This window comes from Myxine glutinosa, chromosome 6 (genome assembly GCF_964187855.1).
Source record: "Myxine glutinosa chromosome 6, kmMyxGlut1.1, whole genome shotgun sequence".
Lineage (NCBI taxonomy): Eukaryota > Metazoa > Chordata > Myxini > Myxiniformes > Myxinidae > Myxine > Myxine glutinosa.
The window spans coordinates 98,413,129-98,435,362 of record NC_136266.1 but is presented as its reverse complement, the minus strand read 5'-3'; the positions used below and the strand labels follow the sequence as shown (position 1 = coordinate 98,435,362).

The window sequence follows — 22,234 nt, the reverse complement described above, 5'->3', positions numbered from 1 at the left end:
TTTAAACTTGCCAGGTATATTGCTGGGGACCCGAGGATTTGCCTTTTCAAGGTTTCATATTAATCGGACAATTACTTACCGAGCTATGTCCAAAAAACGATTCAACCAATCAGAGAGCAGCGAGCTATCGCGTGTGCCGAACGTGGCGGACACACTCTGCCTCGGATGGCACATTTGAGAGCGTATTCATTTATTTCACGTTTGCAAACTATGTTGGCGCTATGTTGGCGTTAAACTATGTTTTAAAACTAATAAAAACCATTTCATCTAAATAGAGGGGGGGGGGGGGGGGATTGTCACTGTACTCGCAAGCCGTTCGCCGTTCGCTTTGGCGTTGCGAATGGACCAAAACATTTCATGGACCAAACCATTTCATGTAAATAGAGGGGGGGGATATAATTTTAGATATATATATATAGTACGGGCATGCCCTAGTAACTATAAATGAGCTTATGATATATATAGCAGAATCGTTACCTTTCTATGGAAGCCCAGAGGAGCTATTGAGTTACATTGCGATAATGGATGTACATCTCCTGTCTGCGCTGAGAGGCAGTCTCTTATATATATAGAAGCCGCGAAGGTGTCGCGTAGCGGCCATGAGGAGAATAACATCAGTGTCGTAACTTGGATGTCGATTTCATCACATTCTCCCCGCGCTTAGAACTTAACTAGGCGGTAATGAACAGCAAACACATACTGATAATTCAGCAGAGGGATACATAGGAATGCAAAGAACGAAATACATCGGAAGGATGTTACTGCCAGTTGAACGTCCAGGGGCCATCAATCCCGATGGCAGGGTTACTGCATTTCAACCTGTTAGCCTGGTTAGCAATCAATCCCCAGATATAGATGTATCGAGGAGGAAATCCCAATCAAGAAGATATCGAACCGAGCAAGCAGTGTTCATCCCAGGGAGAAGACGATGAGCCCGTGGGTAGCAGTAGTCTTACAGTGGGGTAGTCGGCACAGTAGCTAGATTAGATAATTTGTACCTCGTTGAACAGTGGGGTAGTCGGCACAGTAGCTAGATGGATAAGGTGTACCCTTGCGATATGCAACTCATTACATAATGTGTGCCTTGTCGAAGAGCGAATGTCCATTCGTCGCAATGCAACGTATTTCAGGCAGATGTGTCGATGTGGAAGATGTGTAAACCAGTAAGCCATGTCTATTCGTCGCAAGGCAACACATTACAGGAAGATGTGTTGATGTGGAAGATGTGTAAATCAGTAGGCCTCTTTACAGTAAGCTGTAACAGCCTTGGCTCCCAAGGGTACATGGTCGATCCACATAAGATCCATGTCATGGAATTGCCGAGGGAGAGAACCGACGAGAGCCATAACGAGAGTTACGCGATACCTCGGAGTCCCCCTGTGTTGAAATCACGAGACTCGAGCGCTCTCTGATGGCAGCGCGTACGGATTACAAGCTCCGGCGAATAGTTTCAAGCAAAACGTTTGCCACGGGTGCCCTCCGTAGGCTGCCCGAACGACCGGCATGACTGATTTTGACGACGCACAAAACGTCCGGAACGCGCTTCCCCAGCGGAGCGTGCAGAACCTCCGTGACGCATACATCGCTAGGCGGAGCCATATCGAGCAAAAGGGCGCAGACGCTCCTTATCCGGAGAGACGGAGCCATAGGTCACGGTGTACCCCAAAAAGTCTACCGTGCGTAGAGAGTATCGACACTTCGCCGCATTCATGGGTAACGCGATATTTCCGCGCGACCTCGAGGAAGCGTTTCAGATTAGCGTCGTGATGCTCCTGGTCATACCCACAAACCGTAAGATTGTCCAGATAGACAAAGACATCGGACAAATGCTCGCGAATTGAATTGTCCCATACACAAACCGAGAGAGAGTCCCGGCTGGACAAACCATCCACGGATGTCCGACCGATCCATCCATTCAACGCCTTCATTGCATGGCACGGATCCAGCCGGACCGCGGGTGGATCGACCAGCCACGGACGCAAAGACTCAGAGACCCAAAGACACCCATCCGGGACCGAGTCCGGGACACTCGTAGACACCCATAAACAACAAGCCCATCCAAGCCCATGCAAGATGACCATCCACTGACTCAAAGACTCAAAAGACACAAAGACACAAAGACATCCCTGGACGTCATCCTGGGTCCCCACGAGGGGCGAGGTGGGAGGCGTTAGACCGGACGGCATCCGGGGGAGCAACAAGAACCTCCGAACCTCCAGGGATCTGGGAGCAACAATAACCTCCAGGGACCCCACCCCCCCCCCCCCCCCCCCACTGAGGTGGCAGCAGCGCGCTGCATACCGAAGTCAGATGACCTTCACAGTCTGGGTCAGTCGGAGCCACAGTCAGTCTGGGGCAGAGGGAAAATGGAATCAGACGAGGCGTCTCGCAGTCTCGAAATGTGCGTGGACACGAGCCAAGAACTCTGTCCGATAAACAACAAGCCCAGAGTCAAGGGCGAGCAGGCAGTACGGTGCCCCCGTTACTCGCGCAGGTGACAAGGGAGTCGGGCGCGACGCTCAATGTCACCATTTCACGAGGTCACCGTGTACTCCCTAAACGGCGCGGGCGCGCGACCTTGAGGTAGCGCCGCGTTACGTAGTTTACGTCGTTTACGTAAAGGACATTTGGTACGTAGTTTACCAAGGTACATGGAAATGTAAACGAATCCCCGATGAGATCGCGGGAAGCACGCAATTACGTTAATGACGCTGTAAAGCAAACGCGTGATTCAGTCGATGACGTCATCAATTGGTTCGGGCGCGTGCGGGCGGGTTTGACGGCGAGTTCTAGCTGAGCGGTATCCCCCAGACGGAGTAAAGTAGCACTCCGAACTCTAAAGTCTCGCGTCCAGTGGGCAGCAGCATTCGAGCGGGCTCGAGATCGGTATACGGAATACGAACCCGGCCGACGAGCGAAAAGTATTATCTAGGGCGCACCGCATACGAGGGAAACCGAAAGTTGAGCTCGGCCCGTTGAACCAGTGCGGCTTCGCCGAGTCGAGAGGATGAGCCCGCCGAGTCGAGGGGCGAGCACGCCGAGTCGAGAGGGCGAGCATGCTTGGCAGCGATAGACTGCACGACCTGAAGTAGCGTCTCGTTTGTTTTGCTGTCGGGTCAAAGGAGCGAATACATATCACGCCCTGAAGTAGCGTCTCGTTTTCGGGTCAGAGGATCGAATACATATCACGCCCTGAAGTAGCGTCTCGTTTGAGGTGCATTGAGCATGAAGGATGAAGAGGAGGCCATTTGGTCCGTCAAGCCTGCTCTACACCAACACCACATTAATTCAATCCAACAGTTTATCAAATTAAATTAATTGGGTGAAACGCGGGGTGTGGAAAAGGAATGAAAGCAGTCGGTGTACAATGGTCGCAGGTGTTTAACGAATACGCCGTTTGAAGATCGGGAACAACAAATCAGGTAAAACAAAGGACGAAGAAGAACGATCATCTTATAGAATACACATGGTATACGATCATCTATCATAAGCATAAGGCCGAGCGTCGTGAAAGGCTATGAATGTCCCGCTCGACGTCCTTAGGAACTCATCCGTGCTGCGACGAGTCCTCGCATGGTGCCAAGCGAGCCTCCATTGAGGCGATTCCGGGCAGCGGAGTTTGCCGGCCTCGTTGAGTAGCCACATGTAGGTGGGATTTCGACGGCCGCGATCAGAATCGCCGGCCTCACAGAGGAGGGCCTGCGAGAGGAATCGCATGCGAAAGGGGTCCACCCAGCGAAGATGCGGCGCGCGCAACTGGCGCGTCGTGCATAGTAGGGATTCCATCCAGCGATGGTGCGGCGCGTGATTCGCGCGTAAGAGGGGTTCCGATGAGCAGCGATAGGAATCGCCGGCGTCGCAGAGAGGGCCCGCGATGGGTGCCACGTGTGGCTTCGCGTAGGAGGTGATTCCGAGCAACGATCGGAATTGTGGGCCTCGCCGAGGAGGGCCCGCAAAAGGGAGCAACGTGCGGCTTCGAGGCGAGGAGGTGATCGGAATCAGAATGGAATCGCGGGCCTCCCAGAGTATTAGCACGCGATGGGTGCAGTGCACGACGATTCGCGTGGAGGAGGTGATTCCACCGAGCAGCCGGAGTGAGCTGGCCGTGTGAGGCACGGCGTGATTCCGACGAGCAGTGCGCGATTCACGCGGAGGAGGTGGTTCCACCGAGTAGCGAGTGGTCGGAGTGAGCCGGTCGTGAGAGGCACGGCGTGATTCCGACGAGCAGTGCGCGATTCGCGCGGAGGAGATGGTTCCACCGAGTAGCGAGTGGTCGGAGTGAGCCGGTCGTGAGAGGCACGGCGTGATTCCGACGAGCAGTGCGCGATCCGCGCGGAGGAGGCGATTCCACTGAGCAGCGAGTGGTCGGAGTGTGCCGGCCCGCGGGGAGGAGGCGATTCCACCGAGCAGCGAGTGGTCGGAGTGTGCCGGCCGTGTGGAGGCATGGCCGACATGGGAGTCATGATCTCTCGCGTGGGAATCTCATCTCGGGCCGAGGCGCGCAAATCTAGGATGATTCTTTCGGACGGAGCCGTTAGCGTTTCGAGCAACCGAGGCTAGATTCGTACCTTCGGCTCCAAGCGGGTCCGTTGTTCCGACGGGGTTGCGGCCCGGGACATTTCCCAGTGGCCTCCTTCAGCAGGCGCCTTGCCGGAGTCCGTCATGCCTGCTCCGGCGTTCGGGCCTCAGGAGAGCAGTTTGCGTTTTGACGACGCGGTCCCACAAAAGGCTTGCGAGGTCCCCATCGCATCCGGCCCTTTTGAGGCAGACCGGTGGCGAGAGTAGTCGGAGCTCCGTAGCTGGAGCTAGCTCGACGGGTCCTCCGCTGGGCATTCTTCTCCGAGGCGAGCATTGCAGGAGCGTGGGCATTATCGTGATTCCGAGCGATGTCAGGAGAGGAATTTCGATTAAGTGTTGTAAAATCAAGATACAACATCGACCCAAAAGGTAGGTTTAATCGAAATTCGTTCTCAACAGCATCTAGAGAGAAACCAATAAACATTGTATTAGTATTACAGGTGAATACAGGTGCGTACAGGTGGTATAACTATAAATGAGCTTATGATATATATAGCAGAATCATTACCTTTCTATGGAAGCCCAGAGGAGCTATTGAGTTACATTGCGATAATGAATGTACATCTCCTGTCTGCGCTGAGAGGCAGTCTCTTATATATATAGAAGCCGCGAAGGTGTCGCGTAGCGGCCATGAGGAGAATAACATCAGTGTCGTAACTTGGATGTCGATTTCATCACAATGACGTCACGACGTAAATGCATTTCTTCATATAACTTCAGATCGGCTGGATGGATTTTGACGAAATAAATGGCATCGTGTAGGGCATTTATTTGTGCAAATTTGAAGACCAATTGCGACCATGACAGCCATTTCCTTCTCGCACAGCACCTTACGTAATATGTGGATGGATGTTTGCACATGCGCAAATGGCCCACTGTATTTTCGTGTATTACGTACGCGCCTTGATGGGCTTACTTTCAGTGAAATACGATCGAGTTAAAAATAGTCAGAATTTGAGCAAATCTGTTTCATTCGTTTGTTAATATGCCTCATCTATTGACAAATCTGCAATTATAATTTTTTTTGAAGTTCAAATGACCGCGGGAGATCGCGTTATCGTGAGCACGTTCTGGAAAGACAAAATGGTGTGTTTCTTCTTCTTTCAACAATAAAGACTTATAGCTTCGCGACCGTACATCCAATCATCTTGAAAGTGTGCACACTTGTTTCGCTTGATGAGAGCCACATTGCATTAAAAATTCAAGTCGATCCATGCAGTGGTTCAAGAGTTACAAGCTTTTTAAAATTTAAACTTCCATTATTTATTGCGGCCAAACCATGTGACTTATCAAAACGTCTCAAGTAACGATGAAACAGCCCCCCATGAGGAACATTTGTGTAAAGTTTGCACTCAATATCTCCACAAATTATGGAGGTGATTCCATTTCTAGTTTGAAATTTTAAAACGTCATAACTCTGAAACCACGTGTCGGATGACGTCGTGGTCGCTGACGTTTTTGTTCGTCATGGGTATGCGAATATGCATGCCAAGTTTGGGCTCGATCCGTTCAGCCGTTGCGGAGAAATAGGGGTTTTTGTGTTTTTTCACGGAAAACAAGATGGCGGCCGAACCATGTGACGTATGACTTCGAAAATTTTTGCATTCTGAGTTTTTTTTAACTAAGCATCTGGGGAAAAAATCTCATTTTCGGGGGAGAAAAACTGTGTTTGACGAATTCTAACCTCTTAACGTTAGCATTTTTGATATACTCAATACACATGTTTTTTGTTCCCATTTCAGAGTTCTTTAGAATGAGCCATTCCTCAAATTTTTCCATTGAGCCGTTTCGGAGATACAGAGGGGCAAAGTTGAAGGTGTTTTACAAGATGGCGCCCATACCACGTGACCTATGACGTCATCATTAGCATTAAAAAATTATACGAGCCTAGCCGATCATTTGATGAAAATTTCCTGTCAATCCGACCAGCGGTTGCTGAGAAACTTAATTATGAAGTTTTCGGAGGTGCAAAATAGGGTGGAAGAATAATAATAAGAAAAACTCTAGCAGTAATAATAGGTTACTCTCCATTTATGGAGAGTAAACCTAATAAGAAAAACTCTAGCAGTAATAATAGGTTTCTCTCCATTTCATGGAGAGTAAACCTAATAATAATAATCTTCAGACGGCATATTTCCGAGCTGCCTCTGTCGATGGCAATGATTCTGCTACCATTCGACAGAGTTTTCCTTCCTTCAACATCCTTTGGTATTATAATTCTCATAGCTTGAAAGGATATTTGTTGTGTTGTGACGAAAGTTTGTTTACGGCATGAAAAAAATCGGGGTCTAAGTCGGTCTAAGGGTTTTACCAGGGGTCAAAGTGTATCCAGGTTTGACCCCCCAAAATAGGAATTTGCTTTTTCCTCTGAAAGTACACACACTTTCGATGAAACTTGACCACAACCTTCATCCCCCATGATGTACCGAAGTTTATTCACGGCATTAAAAAAAAATCTGCCCCTTTAGGGGTTTTTTTTTCGGGGGGGGGGGGGGGGGGGGAGGTTTCCCCCCAAAATAGGTATTTGCTTTCTTCTCAGAAACTACACACGCAATTTCGATGAAACTTCACCGCAACCTTCACCACCTGTGCTGTACCAATATTTATTCACAGCATTAAAAAAATTGGGGTTTGAGGAGGTGTATGGGGTTGAGGGAGGGAGGGGGGGGGGGGGAGTCACCCCCCAAAATAGGTATTTTTTTTGTTTGTTTTTTGAAGTCTTATGATAATGTTAATATGATTCTACATGCTGCCCTCTCTTCCAGCAACCGATGAAAATGGTTTAAAATACCTTTAGTCAGTGCAGCATGCTGTTTATTCTACCAAGTGAGTGCCAGGGGTATTGCTCGTATGTTTATTATTATTATAATTGGTGTCAATACTGGCAGCAACCAAAACAAGTTGTGCATTTCAAAATCCAGCAATTTTAGTGATTGTACGGCAATGGCAACTTGTCAACTATTTTTAGTGTGACAGTTTTAACACATCAATTTGGAAAGTTTTTAAAGTCTTATTAATCTGGTGTTATCATTATGTTGATATCACTAAAGTGAGTAATTATCTCGTTCAATCGCATCATCAGTAAATGGCTGTAATTACGGAGGAATGTCTTGATTGATGGTTTAATCGGTCAAGCTCAAGAGAGTATTATAATGTCTGTTAGTTGTTATGTTGTCATGTAACTGAGCGCTCACTGATGTTGGTGGGCAATTGTTCTTCGCCCATATTTAAATTATTATTTCTTCACAGAATTGTACTTCGAAGATTACTGCTAACGTGTTATCATTGCAGTGGAATGTCTGCTTGTGTATCGATCTGTAATAACCTGCAGGCCTGTTGAACGTGTCACTTTTCTTTTCGACTTCTGATCTGACTCGAGACTCTGAAAGTTGGACACTCAAAAGCATCCTGGAATCTAAATTGTAACTTTTTGAGTTGAATCTTTAAACCTACGACTTGATAGTTATTTTTGAGTTGTTTGATATTCAACGGCACACATCATATACCATTGCTGGAGAAAGGGGGATTAAATAAATAATGGGGGATGTTGGGGGAGATTGCCACATAAGATAACTTGAGGCCATATGATAACAGGGTAGCTTGGTATGCGTTGACTCGGAACTTGACTCCTGAGACTCATCTCCACATCTGGCAGGTGTATGTTTGTGTGCATGCATGCGTTTAGCATTTTCCTTCATATCTGAAGACGGCTACCTATTTACATGAACCTTGTGAATGAAGCACCTAGGTTCCCAGACAATTTGTTCATGGTGCAGAAACTGCTGCCTAGACAGCAACCGCACTGTAATTAATACTGCACGCAGTGTAAAATGATGTTGAGGAACCTCCAAGAAGACCAGGCCACCTGCTAACTACAGTCCAGGTGCAACAACAACAGGCATTTAAGGCCATTTTCCCTGCTAGAGCAGGGGTTGGCCTACAGTCCAGGTAGGAATTTGCATTTATGTTTATTTAAATTATACAATGGACTACAAAATGCAAATGTTTCATGATATTTGTTATATTATATCACCTTTATCTATCAATATTGTTGAAATGAAGATCAAATAGCGGTATGTCGAAATATGTTGAAAAAGTCAAAACTTTACATGGGGTGTACTTACTTTTTCACGTGACTGTATATATATATATGTACATGGTGAGTCAAAAGTAGCACCCGATTTCTGTTTATATATATATATATTTCTTTCAGTTGATTGTTTGTTTGCCATTTGTATTACAGTGTACAAGAAGGTAGAAATAAATGAATGACATGTTTATCTAACCATTTATTCGGGGGAAAATTATTACGGAACTGTACCAAGCTGTTTTACTTGCAATTTTCAAAGTGCCCTCCCTCGTGATCGATGCACAATTGCAGCCGAGCAGGTACAGAGTGGCACACATGCTTGCAGAGTTCGATATCAATTTCCTCAAACTTTGCAGTGATTTGAGCCTTCAATTCCTGAATGGTACGAGGCTTTTCACGATAAACAAGGTCTTTCATGAGCCTCCAAAGAAAGAAATCTGGAGGTGTAAGGTCTGGGGAGCGTGCCGGCCACTCGATCGGACCGCGGCGGCCGATCCACTTTCCGGGAAAGTTTTCATCAAGCCACTGACGAACATGACGTCCATAATGAGGTGGAGCTCCATCTTGCTGGAAATAACAGTCCTGATCTTGTACCCTGGGCCAAAAGAAGGTTTGCAGCATATCCAGGGTGAATTTCTGCAGTGACAGATCCCTCAAAGAAAAAGGGTCCAATTATCCCTAATGGAGATATGGCTGCCCAAACTGTCACGCCATGTAAATTTACCTCCTTCTCAACTGTCACTCTTGGGTTCTCCGCAGCCCAGTAGACACAATTGTGTCTGTTAATTGTGCCGTTAAGCTTAAAATGTGCCTCATCTGACCACCAGATGTTGTATAGCATTGTGTCCTCTTCGTCAAGTTTAGCTAAGAACTCTTAGCAAAATTGAAGACGGCGGTCGTCATCTCCATCATGAAGGGCATGCAGTAAGTGTGGAATGTAAGGTTTCCATTTTTTCTGGTGAAGGATACAGATAACACTTGATTGGCTCACTTCCAACTCTGCAGATAAACGTCGAGTTGACTTTTGCGGACTTTGTTCCAGTCTACTGAAGACTTCTCCAGCCTTAGCTACATTCGTTGCCGTTTTCGGACGACAGGACTTCTTTGCAGTGGCTACCGACCCTGTTGCTTCAAATTTCTCGACAATCAATCGTATGTTTCTTCCCTGGGGTGGGTTAATATCGAATTCCTGTGCCAAACGGTGTGCCGCCATCATTGGTTGTTCATTACATTTGTAGTAATGTTTCACGGCCGCAATGCGTTGATTCATTGAAAGGTAATTCATGGTTCAATTTGGTGCAAATTCAGTAACTTTCCAAACTCTCAGCAATAACCTGCAAAACAAAAACAAAAATAAATAAAATAAGAAAGTTAATAATCTGCAAGACAATTATTAACAACATGACATCCCAGAAAGAATCTGACAGCCGAAAAAACAGAAATCGGGCGCGTGCGCTACTTTTGATTCACCCTGTATATATATATATATATATGTATACAATTTTTTGTGCTCCTTCCTTGCCAGTCTCGCTATATTCTAAAAGTGTACCTGCTGCCATAGAATAATAAGAATGCTACCGTTGGAACCGCTTCCTGAAGCTCCAAACCCCGCTTCGTCTTTGTCCATAATGGAAAGATGGGCTTTTAAAACGGGCTTCTTCAAGAATAAACGGACACATTTTTTTTTCCAAGTAAATTGATTATTTGCTTTTCTACCAAGTTTATCGATTATTTGCTTTACAACTGTACAATTTTATTCTTTATTATAGAACAGCATGAACCCTTTGGAATAACGTGGGACGTACGGATGATGCTACTTATTTTGGTAATTTATGCTGAGCATCAAACGTGGAAGCAGCACAATTGATTTTCAGTCTTTCGTTTGACTTGGCTCGAGTCGGAATCGAACCGCCAACTTCCCAAGCTCAAATGGTATTTGGTAGAAAGCATCGCAAAATGCAAGCGGACAAAATAAAGAACCACAGAAGCGATTACAAAACTTGACGTGTTGTCCAGCGGATGAGCTAATGAGGCCTATTTGTACTTTCTGTAATTTTGCCCTTTAACATTTTGAGCCAGTTATTAATTATTTTCACCCTATTTTCATCGTAAAGGTTTGTTGAAAAGTTGATTGCAAAAGCTTAAATGGTAGGAAGGTTAAGGCCTGGAGTCCCTGGACAGACACACTGGCGTACAAACACACAAATGCACACATGCACAATAGATTGCAAAACCTTGTCTCCCATTGCCTGGCAGATGGGCTAATGAGTAGTGAACATAAAGGTTGTAATTTGAATAACATTTGAGGAGGAAGAAGGTGAAGAGGTCTGTTAATTTGAACACAAAATAATTTTGTAAGCTCCTGGAAGGTTTTAGCAAAGAGCCGGTTTCATTTGAGATGAAATCCACCAATGCATTCATTAGCTTATGCTGTGCATCATTATTGTGGATTTTGGCAAAGCAGGTTACAGCTCTGATGGGGTTAACTTTTCCTTGGTGTGGAATACTATACAACACAACAACATGCATTTTAAGGCCATTTTCCTTGCTAGAGCGGGGGTAAGCCTTGCGGTCCCCATGACAATCTTCTCCATCTTGCCATATTTTCTGCATCTCTCCTTGTTAACCCCCTTTCCCGCATTTCTTCTTCCACCATCTTTAGCCAAGTCTTTCTCGGTCTTCCCCGTCCTCTACTTCCTTCTACATTCATTTCAATCACTCTTCTCAACTAGTCACTTTCATTCTTCCTCAACACATGACCAAACCATCTCAACCTGTTCCTCTTCACAGCATTAATCACAGGCTCTATTCCCATAATTTTTTACAATTCATCATTTGTCTTCCTCTCTCTCAACGATACTCCGCGCATCCATCGAACCATTCGCATTTCCACCCTTTCCAACCTTCGTTGCTGCTCTACGTTCATTACCCATGTCTCGCTCCCATAAATCATAACACTTCTCACACATGCAGCATACACCTTTCCCTTCAGCTTCAACAACACTCCCCTCCTCATCAGCACGCCACTCAGTTCCCGAAACTTCTTCCATGCACATCTCACTCGAGCAACCGTTGCCGAGTCTGATCCACCTTCTCCATTCAGCATGTCTCCGAGGTAGCAAAATGTTTTCACAGCTTCCAGCTTCACGCCGTCTCCAAGATCCAACTCAACATTTCCTCCATGTGCAGCTCCCTCTGTGCACACCTTACATTTGAATGTAGCTGCCACACTGGTTAATGGCCCTCTGAGACCACAACATTTTTGATGAACCCACTCAGCGCACATTGTACATTGAATGGAGTTCACTCCGACACCCTTCCTGCACACAGCACAGGGCCACTTCCCAGTTCTTTCCACCTCACCACATGCTTTACCACTTGCCATCACCTTCGTCTTTCCGATATTCACCTTCAGACCTTTTGTCTCCATACATTCCTTCCACTTGTTCATCTTTTCCTTCAGTCCATCCATACTTTCCGCAATCAACACCAGATCATCTGCATACAACAACTCCCACGGTAAACCCTCCTTTACGTTCTGAGCCAGCACCTCCATCACAGCTACAAATAGTAGTGGATTTAGTACCGACCCCTGATGCACTCCCACCTTCACCTGAAACTCACCACTGTTCCCGTCCTACGTCCTTGGTGTGGAATACTATACAGATTGCAAATTTTAAGGAGGCTAAATATTTAACCTGTTCTCCATGCTGTAGGAGAGTGCATTTGCTACCTTTTTAACCATCATGGATCAATTCCTAATTGAGGACACAAATGTGCCAGGCACACTGCGTGATGCGATTTCACTTTACTACTGTTAGGTTCTCCATTGAAGCAAATTAAAAACGACAACAAAGTGGCCAATCTCAGACCCTTCCACAGTGTTTAGCCTTGTGGTGGGTTTGAGGTCTAGATGTGCATTTTGCACACATACGCTGCATTGCGCCTTACACTTGCTTACACTGCAATGCCTCGATTTCACACATACTTGCAATTTTCTTCATTGCCCCAGTAACAGTTGAGAAATTGCATGTAAGGTGCAGTTTCCAGCCAGCTTTACCGCAGCAAAATAATAGCCTATTGTTATTGAGAAGCGTTAAATTGCCTATGGCAAGTGCTACAGAGGTAGTTAAAGAATGCAATGGTTTCCACCCTATTTCCTCTTTTCATCAGTTACGTTTCAAGTGTATAGTACCCCCTCCTAATCTCCCTGATCCACTTAGTTTCCAACAAAACTTTTCAGAAAATCCATTGTTTTGTCCATGTGAGTTTATGCACCCCTCCCCAAATTTGTGATGAAATCAGATTTGAGCCCTGTCTCTTTGTGCATTGCTGGTAGATGGTTGCCTCATGGAGTACACCTTCGTTTTGGAAGTGATGTTAAACTGATTCTCCTGTTGCTAGTATTTGTTTAAGGATGATAAAAATCCAATGACAGCCTAGATAGGCCATTGTGTGCTGGTATTCCGGCAGAGGTTCAAGTTCCTGCTTTTATCTTAGGTATAGTCATTGGCTGCCTTTTACAAATGACAACTGTGATTGAAGCAGAATCAATTGATCTTCCAGCACATGAAACAGCTATGACTTTCAAGCCACTGTGTTTCTGGACCCAAAATATCCATGATCATAGATGTATGATACTTTGCAGATCCATTGGTGGTTGATGTTGGTGCCACATATTTCTTCCTTTGCTTTGGCAGATACGAGCAGAGGTACCCTTCGTTGCCCTGGTGCTGTTCTAATCCTGTTCACCACCATCTCTTATCTTCCCCCATCCAAAACCTTGATCTTTTCTACCCCCGCTAATTTCACTCCAATTCCACTTTTTTGAAATACCAACTTCTGTCCAGGAAGTGCTGGTATTCCGGCAGAGGTTCAAGTTCCTGCTTTTATCTTAGGTATAGTCATTGGCTGCCTTTTACAAATGACAACTGTGATTGAAGCAGAATCAATTGATCTTCCAGCACATGAAACAGCTATGACTTTCAAGCCACTGTGTTTCTGGACCCAAAATATCCGTGATCATAGATGTATGATACTTTGCAGGTCCATTAGTGGTTGATGTTGGTGCCACATATTTCTTCCTTTGCTTTGGCAGATACGAGCAGAGGTACCCTTAGTTGCCCTGGTGCTGTTCTAATCCTGTTCACCACCATCTCTTATCTTCCCCCATCCAAAACCTTGATCTTTTCTACCCCCGCTAATTTCACCCCAATTCCACTTTTTTGAAATACCAACTTCTGTCCAGGAAGTCCTTGGTGTCCTTGTGTTTTATACTTCTCCCTCCCCCCCCCCCCCCTTCCCATGCTTCCTCCCCCCGGGCCTTCTCCCTTCCACACATCTCCCTGCTCTCGGATGTTGTGTTTGTGTGCTTCCCCTTCTCTCCCCATCTTGTCTTCCGCTCCCTCTTTTTGGGTATTTTGTTTGTCTGGTTGATTTGTTTGTGAAGTAAATGTTAGCTCTTTCACGAGCCTCGATTCAGTATACAACAACAAAAAAAATAAAAAATTTAGAAGAAATCAAATTTTCTTTTTTTATTTTTGTTTTGTTGGGGGTCTAAAACACTTCCTTAAACCCTCTCAGGAATGGGATTGGAGATCATATTAATATTACCTACAAAGGCAGTAGGGACTATAGAGCAATTAAAAAAAAAAATCCAACTTTTTCTTTTCAAAAATTTCTTATTTTTTTTTTTTTTATTTTTTGCCAAAAACACTATCTGCCACTCGCAGATGAACCTCTGAAAGTTTGACAAAGATCCGTTAAGCTATCTCTGAGAAAAATGGTGATGCACAGACAAACATCTTTCTGATAGTACTGTCGGACCTCGACATTCGTGGACCCCATGTATTCGCAGTTGATAAAATGTGACATGCTTCCACATTCGCAGTCTTGTGCCCCACGTATTCATGGTTTTTTGCAGGTGCAAAAACAACCATCTCGTACCAGCCGTGCACATGACACTTCTAAAAGCATCTTGCACGCTTCTCACATGAAATCGCTTCCAGCCATGCATTAACCATTTCCCAAAGCCACACACATAACATTTCTAAAAGCGTCTTCCACTTGTCATGCATAAAACAGCTGTGTGCGTATAGATCACCTCCCACCATGCGTTTCGATATTCTTTTTGCAGACGTATTCTTGTTTTTCACAGTCGTGTTCATGGTTTTTTGCAGGCGTATTCGTGATTTTTTTTTGTGGGCGTATTCACGGTTTTTCTGACCTGCTTCAACATTCACGGCACTGGCCTTCACTATATTCACATTGTTTCGCGGGCGTATTCATGGTTTTTAATGGGATTTTTTAAATTTTCCCTTATGAATCACAAACTGCTGGAACCTACCCCCCCTTTTGCCATTGAAACAATGCCCCCACATTTGCGGATTCGACATTTGCAGCATTTTACAGGAACATATCCCCTGCGAATGTCGGATTCCAATTGTATAGATTTTGAATGTGAGATTGAAGTTTAACAGCAGTTTTCTTTTCTATTCTGTTTCTTACTATTCTTTCTCAGGACTCGAGCAACATATGTGTTTATGAAGTATTTGTAGATTACTTCTTCACAAATAATAAAGTGTCTAGGGAGCACAAGCACATGCTGGTCATAAGTTCTCCATAGAAAACTGCTTTTGCAAGTCTGTCATCCACTCAAACCAGATTGTCCGAACATGAAACTTAGCCTCAACAAGAAAGATCCCATATTCGGGGATGGCAGATCTGTGGGAGTTCAGACTACATGAGGCATGCTCGACGCTGGCTTTCTTTTTGCATTTTTGTAAGTCTGTGGACAATCCCATGCAAAATGAGAAAATATGGTGAATTTTTTTGACTTCATCTTGACTTATTACCTCCACCACCAAATGTGGATGGAGGTTATGTTTTCACCCCTGTCTGTTTGTCTGTCCGTTTGTCTGTGAACAAAATATCTCAAAAAGTTGTGTACGGATTTGGACGAAATTTGGTGGCAGAGATGTAGCGTATGTCACAAGGACGAAATGATTAGATTTTAGTGAAGATCCGGATTCGGATCCGGCTACTAGAATTTTTAAAGTAATTCTTCACCATTGGGAGATGGGGCCAAAAACGATACATAGCAGGATATCTCAAAAAGTTGTGGACGGATTTGGACGAAACTTGGTGGACCGGTTGTGTGTGTGACAAGGACAAATAGATTAGATTTTGGTGAAGATCTGAATATGAATTCGGATATGAAAATTATTTAATTTTTTAAGTGATTCTTCACCATTGAGTGATATGTCCAACCAGGTGGAGGTATACTTTCTACGGAGTACCGTTCTAGTTATTTTTGTAATCTACGACATTCCATTTTTCTGTGTCAGATTCAGTTTTCCGTTTCAAGTCACCAATTCCACAAATTCCATCCGTCGTGGAAAATCATTGCCTCTGTGGGTTTTATCGCCTTTGCTATGGCCTGTTATTATCATCGAGAATTGCTTTAACTGATTTTTCCCCCCAGCTATTGTTCGGAGTGATTACAATTATGATGCACACATGATTGCCCTGATCCTTGGAAAATGTACCTTCTTTTATATTACTTTCCATGTGGCCTGCTTTTTCAACATATTGTCTCCTGCTCAGAGAAATTTGATTCCAGATTCTGAGAATTTATTGAATTTTTTGAAATAATATGGGGGGTAATTTTAATTTTAATTATGGTAATTTTGGTAATTTATGGTCATTTTGGTATCCATACTTTGGTAAAGTATGGTAATTTTAATAATTTAAAAAAAAAGATTTTTAAAAGGCAGTAAGCACATTGCAGACAGTTGGAGGGTTAAAATATGTCCCAATTCAGTTGAGACATGGTACATGTAAATATCACAGAAAAATTAAAATTTGGTTAAGTGTTTCGTGTGATTAATTTCTCCTGGGATCAAAGAAAAAAAAATTCCTTTACAAATATGTACAGTGTAGTCCTTTTAATTATTTGTTGCACGAGTTGATTACATTGTGGAATGTGAATGCTTGATGCCAGAGAGCGGCAATATGGGTTTTGGGTGGAGGGAATTGGCCTTGTGGTTGCTGTTCAAAGGAAACAGCCATATATTTCTGATGGCATGGTTTCAACCATCTCAACAGATGGGGTGAGTGAATGGTGTGATCTGCACGCTCACAGCTTTCAACCTGTAGTCAAATCTCTTTCCTCATTATTTCCGAGGTGTTGTTGGCATCAGTCAGTCATGCTTCATTTCAGCTTTATTTGTGATGCAGTCAGCCCATCGAAGGTTACATGTTGAAACATCAATTTTGGGGGAAATAGATGAGAAAATTGTAGGTGTCATCTGCTGAAGTTCTCATTGAGGTTCTGCTGCAACCACATCGTGTAAACTAGAATGGCACTCTGTAGAGGGCAAACCTCCGCCAGGCTGAACAGTTAACGTTTTGTATCCCACTGATAGGCCGGATATATATCTGGACCTGAAACAAAAGCTAATCGGCTTGTTCTTGGACCAACTCCACTGTCACTGAACCAACGAATCCACCAGGTTTCGTCACAATACATCCACAACTTTTTGAAATATCATGCTATCATGTATATCGTTTTTGACCCTATCACTCAATGGTGAAGAATCATTTAAAATAATTAAAAATTCTCATATTCGGATCCGTATTCAGATCTTCACCAAAATCGAATTGAATCGTCCTTGTCACACACCCAGCCTGTCCACCAGGTTTCGTGCGAATCTATCCATAACATTTTGAGATATCGTGCTATATACCGGCATATCATTTTTAGCTCTCGCACTCGATGGTGAAGAATCACTTAAAATTCTAGTATCCAGATCCGGAGTCGGATCTTCACCAAAATCGAATCAATTTGTCCTTGTTATAAACCTAACCTATCCACCACGTTTCATCCGAATGGGTTCACAAGTTTTTTGAGATATCTTGTTCACAGGCAAACAAACAAACATGGGTGAAAACATAACCTGTGTCCACCTTTGGTGGCAGAGGTAAATAACATGTGAATAAGAAAGCCAAATAAAATGTTTTTCACAACTTCCATGTGTAGATAGAAATGAATGAATGAATGAATGACTGACTGATGTATCATACTCTGTGTTACAAAGCATTGGTTCTTCTGAAGCAGTTTCTTGGCATGGATCATACCGGGCGGTTTTCCATTCCTCTTCCAGTAGTACTTTGGGCAGTAATTTGGAATTTGGCTAAGGCGCCAGCGATGGCTCACCTACTCCTTGTTAAGGACACCATTGGGTTTTTAACGTCCACTAACTAATGTCGATAGAAGGGTCACCTGTTTAATGTACATCTGAGGGACGGCACATACTCATTGATGAATCATCTGGCCTATGAAACACTGGGATGACAGCTTATAGCTAGGTCCTGATTCAAGCCCAGGGAAGACGGCTTGGAGGCGAGTGTGCGTACCTCTCGCCCATCCTGTCACCCACAGTAGGTAAAAATCCTCGAAGGTAATTGCTCAGCTAAGTGGTTCCATGGTATTGTGTGCCATTTTGAGTCTATGATGGTGGGGATTTGTTGTTGGCTGAAGCGAAGAGTTTGTGCTCAATTCTCACACAAAGTCTCAAGCTCAATCGAAGTACGACCTGAATTCTCCTTTTCTCATCCAATCTTTCAGTGTGCACCTCAACAACTTCGTTGGATATGAACCCAGGAAACTGGGAGTAATTTTAATATTTCCCACATATTCTGAACTCTGCCATTCTTTACATCCTCTAGTAGAGGGCATTTCTCTGTAAGTGCATGTTGGCTTGATCCTGCTCGGCCCTTGAAAAACAGGTGTTATTTTAATATTCCTTTGTTCATACATTTTCTTCAGCACATTTATAATCCAGCACAGCTATTTTCTGTTATTTCACTCCATGCAAAAATCACACTCGATTGTGGTTATGAAACGAATTTTTCAAAACCTCTGTTGCTTACTTGCCATTCTACAGAGCAAAATGGTAATCTCCCGATCACTTTTGCTCTTGTTTTGATTTTGTTATTGTTCTCTGTCGGTTGAAATAGTTGAAGAGGTGCAGAATAAGAAAATCCTGTCGGATATTACCTTTGAGGGGGTCAGGATATTATATTGCTGAGTGCCTGGGATTAGCATTGCTGCTGCAGATTTGTATTGCAAACACCAATGGGCCAGAACAAAGGAAGTGATGCTAAGAAAGTGGTTCTGCATCAGTAGTCATAAAGCCTTTTACAGTTGTGGCCAAAAATATTGGCACCCTTGCACTTTTTTCAAATAATTCATGCCAAAGCGAGGGGAAGAAAATAATATAAATACCATGGTTTTAAAACATCATTCAATTGGTACATCACGTTATTTTTCCCTTCTGATAAAATGTCTTTGCCAAGCTTGGATTTTAAAGTGAAACCTAAACCTCACCATCAACACACATAGTGCCAAAGATCGAGGTTCTGACCTGTTACTGCATGTCTTCTAAAGCTGGCCTCTCCACTTGGTCAAAGGTTGTAAAGAGCACCCAGCTGTGGTTCTATTTTAGCAATTGCTGATGAAAATTTTGACTTGCACTCAGCTCTCTTCAGACATAATCACAGTGTTTTGATTTTTTTTTTTGGGGGTATTTTAAATTTGTACTGCTTTTGGAACACAACTCTGAGACTATTACTGTTTTCACTGGTAAATTGTGTCGTTATTTGTGCTCCTTGGTTTGTGCAAACCTGCACTCTAGAAGTTACCACTGGTCTTTTGTGTGTAGTTGAAGGCCAACAACTACCTTGTAAAATGTTCAGGCTGCAGATGAGCCATGAATAGAGTTTGCAAACAATCAAGTGGAAGGGGTTGTGATTATATGTGTTATTGGAGAATGAGGCTGCATGATGACTTTGTGTGTGTTTTGCAGATGAAGCATCCATTACCAAGCTTAAGAAACAGTTGCGGACATTGGAGGCTAAAACAACGGACCAGGAGGAAGAGCTCGATGAGCAAGCTGGGACCATCCAGATGTTGGAACAGGTGATCATGGTCGGGTTTCTGGAAACTCCAGATTATTTCCAAATATATAAATTATACATAAATATATGTATATATATATATATATATACAGTATATATATATATATATATATATATATATATATATATATATATATATATATATATATGTGTATATATGTATATATTCTATATTATTATTGTATGTATATTTGGGTGGTCCAGAATAACATGAGAAATAAATTGTAACAACTTTTTAATGTTCTCACCATCCATAATTGTTCCTTAGGTCATAAAAACACGATGTGAAGTTTTATGGATATATTTTAATATTTAGAGGTAGCTCAACTAACTTGAAATTTCAGTATATATATAGTCTATACACTATACAGGTGAAATTGGTGTATAACGCAATACACAAATTACACATACAGTACATACAAATTCTAAACACATCTACCAGCTGGTTATTCAGTCTTTTCCAGTTAGGGTCTTCTTGTTGCTGTCAGGGAATGTTTTCCTGTGTTCCTGCACAACCTGCAGCATGAACTGAAGTTGATCTTCATCATGTGTCAGCAGTCCACTGAACTCCTGAATTAGTGCAACTCCTCGTTCTGCATGGTCATTTACCACTTTCATGGCCTTCACCATCTCACACGCTGCTTTAAAATCGTCTCGGTCTTCCCAAGTCTCTGGGTCTGCTTCCAGAAAACTGTCAGGAAGGTCCATCTTTCAAAAAGCATGCCAGATTTCTGTGTAAGAAAGTCTTCCAAACCACTTTCCTGAATATTTCCCAGATCAACTTGGATGTGCTTCGGAGGATCTTCTTGTCCTTCATTCTCCAGTGTGAGGATCATTTGTTGTTTCACTGCTGCAGGCACATTCTTGTCAAAAAAAATGCAAGACCAATCAGGTCCTCTGATAAGTACCACAGATGGCCTGCTAATTTCATGGTTGCTGCCTTCGAAATTGCTTGGTTTACATCTTTGTACTGCACCAGAGATTTTAGAAGAAGCAAATTACTGTTTGGGGCAGAAGCCGCAAGAGGAGCTGAGCTGTCATCCATGCTCTGATGTAAATACGGATGGTGAAGATGGCAATGTCTCTCAGTCCTTTCTGCTCTTTGCTAGTGAGTTTGAACTGACTTCTGAACATCCAAACCTTCAAGCTATAGATGACCTTTGACATCCAACAGGCATGGTGCATGGGTCCTGGGGCCATGAACCAGACTCCTTTTGCAGGAACTCCACCCAGAAAGATTACACACAGTTCCAACAATTCCCGATAATCATCTCTTGGTTGGATTTCAGCAAACTGACTCCCAACGAAAAGCAGAACATCATCCTTGATATCAGAAAGGGATTTACTAACTTGTCCTGGTCAGAGGTAGGTGATTTTATGGAAGGCCGAAATGTAAAAAACAAAAAGTAAAATTTTGAGATACTTGAATGTCAACAAATTTTCAGGATAAATTTGAAGGGTAAAATCAAACCTTACCTCGACAGGGTACAATGCATACTGCATAGACCCCTCAAAACATATTTTCCTTCATAAAACATGAACAAGGCATGCAGAGTATTCATAACTCAACTTAAAATTCCTGTAAAAGTATGCGACAATCAGAAATTGTTTCAGTGTCCATGGACGTTAGTGTAAGACGTTAGTGTAAGACTATGTATATTGTAAGACGTTAGTGTAAGACCGTATGGGGAAACTTTGATGAACATGAGCTACCCATAAATATTATTCCATTTCATTTTTATTTCACCAGCAGTGTTTGTTTAGGTATTGGAACAGTTCTCGAGGGTGAGAACATGACATTTCAATAAATAAATTGTGGACCACCCCAATGTGTATGTATATATATATATATATGTATATATATGTATATATATATATATATGTATATATATATGTATATGTATATATATATATATATATGTATATATATATATATATATATATATATATATGTATATATATATATATGTATATGTATATATGTATATGTATATGTATATATTATATATATATATATATATATATATATATATATATATATATATATATATATATATATATATATATATATATATATCTATCTATCTATCTATCTATCTATCTATCTATCTATCTATATATTGTTACGGTTTTTAGAACCTTCACATGTAAATTTAATATTAAATTTCCTTATAAATAACCCCTGTGTACATTTCCCCTTAATTGGCTGTTAAATGAGATAATCGCACCTTAGTTAGTCCACATTGCAACACGTAGCAAATCATAGGCCCTTTCATAGTTATTTCATTATTCTGTGTTTCAGTTAAGGCCGTGTATTTCCAATAGTTGACTCTATGTTGCATCAAATCAAATAAGATAGGATCCCATCCGGTATCCCCATGGCCTCCTAAAAGTGCCAATCAAGCAGCGTTCGCTGCCCCCTTTGGGTTGGCTCGTTTAATTGCCCAAAGCCGCCATTGCCCATGTGCTCCATCTCGGAGAAGAAGGGCGTGGCCCCCACTTCGTCATCAAAGGTGGAGCCAGAGAGCCCTCGTCATCTAAGGAGGAGTCAGCCAGCCCCGATCGACCAACCAGGAGTGAGTGGCC

General features: G+C 43.1%; 1 protein-coding gene across 5 annotated transcripts in view; it reads left to right on the top strand.

Moving 5' to 3' along the window:
- MYO18A (myosin XVIIIA) overlaps positions 1-22,234 on the top strand; it is a 377,134-nt gene that overhangs the window by 164,749 nt on the left and 190,151 nt on the right. For all 5 annotated transcript variants that reach the window (XM_078780216.1, XM_078780215.1, XM_078780213.1 and 2 more), the window contains one exon: positions 19,537-19,649. In XM_078780216.1, the coding sequence (XP_078636342.1) occupies positions 19,537-19,649 (113 nt within the window). The remainder of the gene's footprint in view (positions 1-19,536; positions 19,650-22,234) is intronic.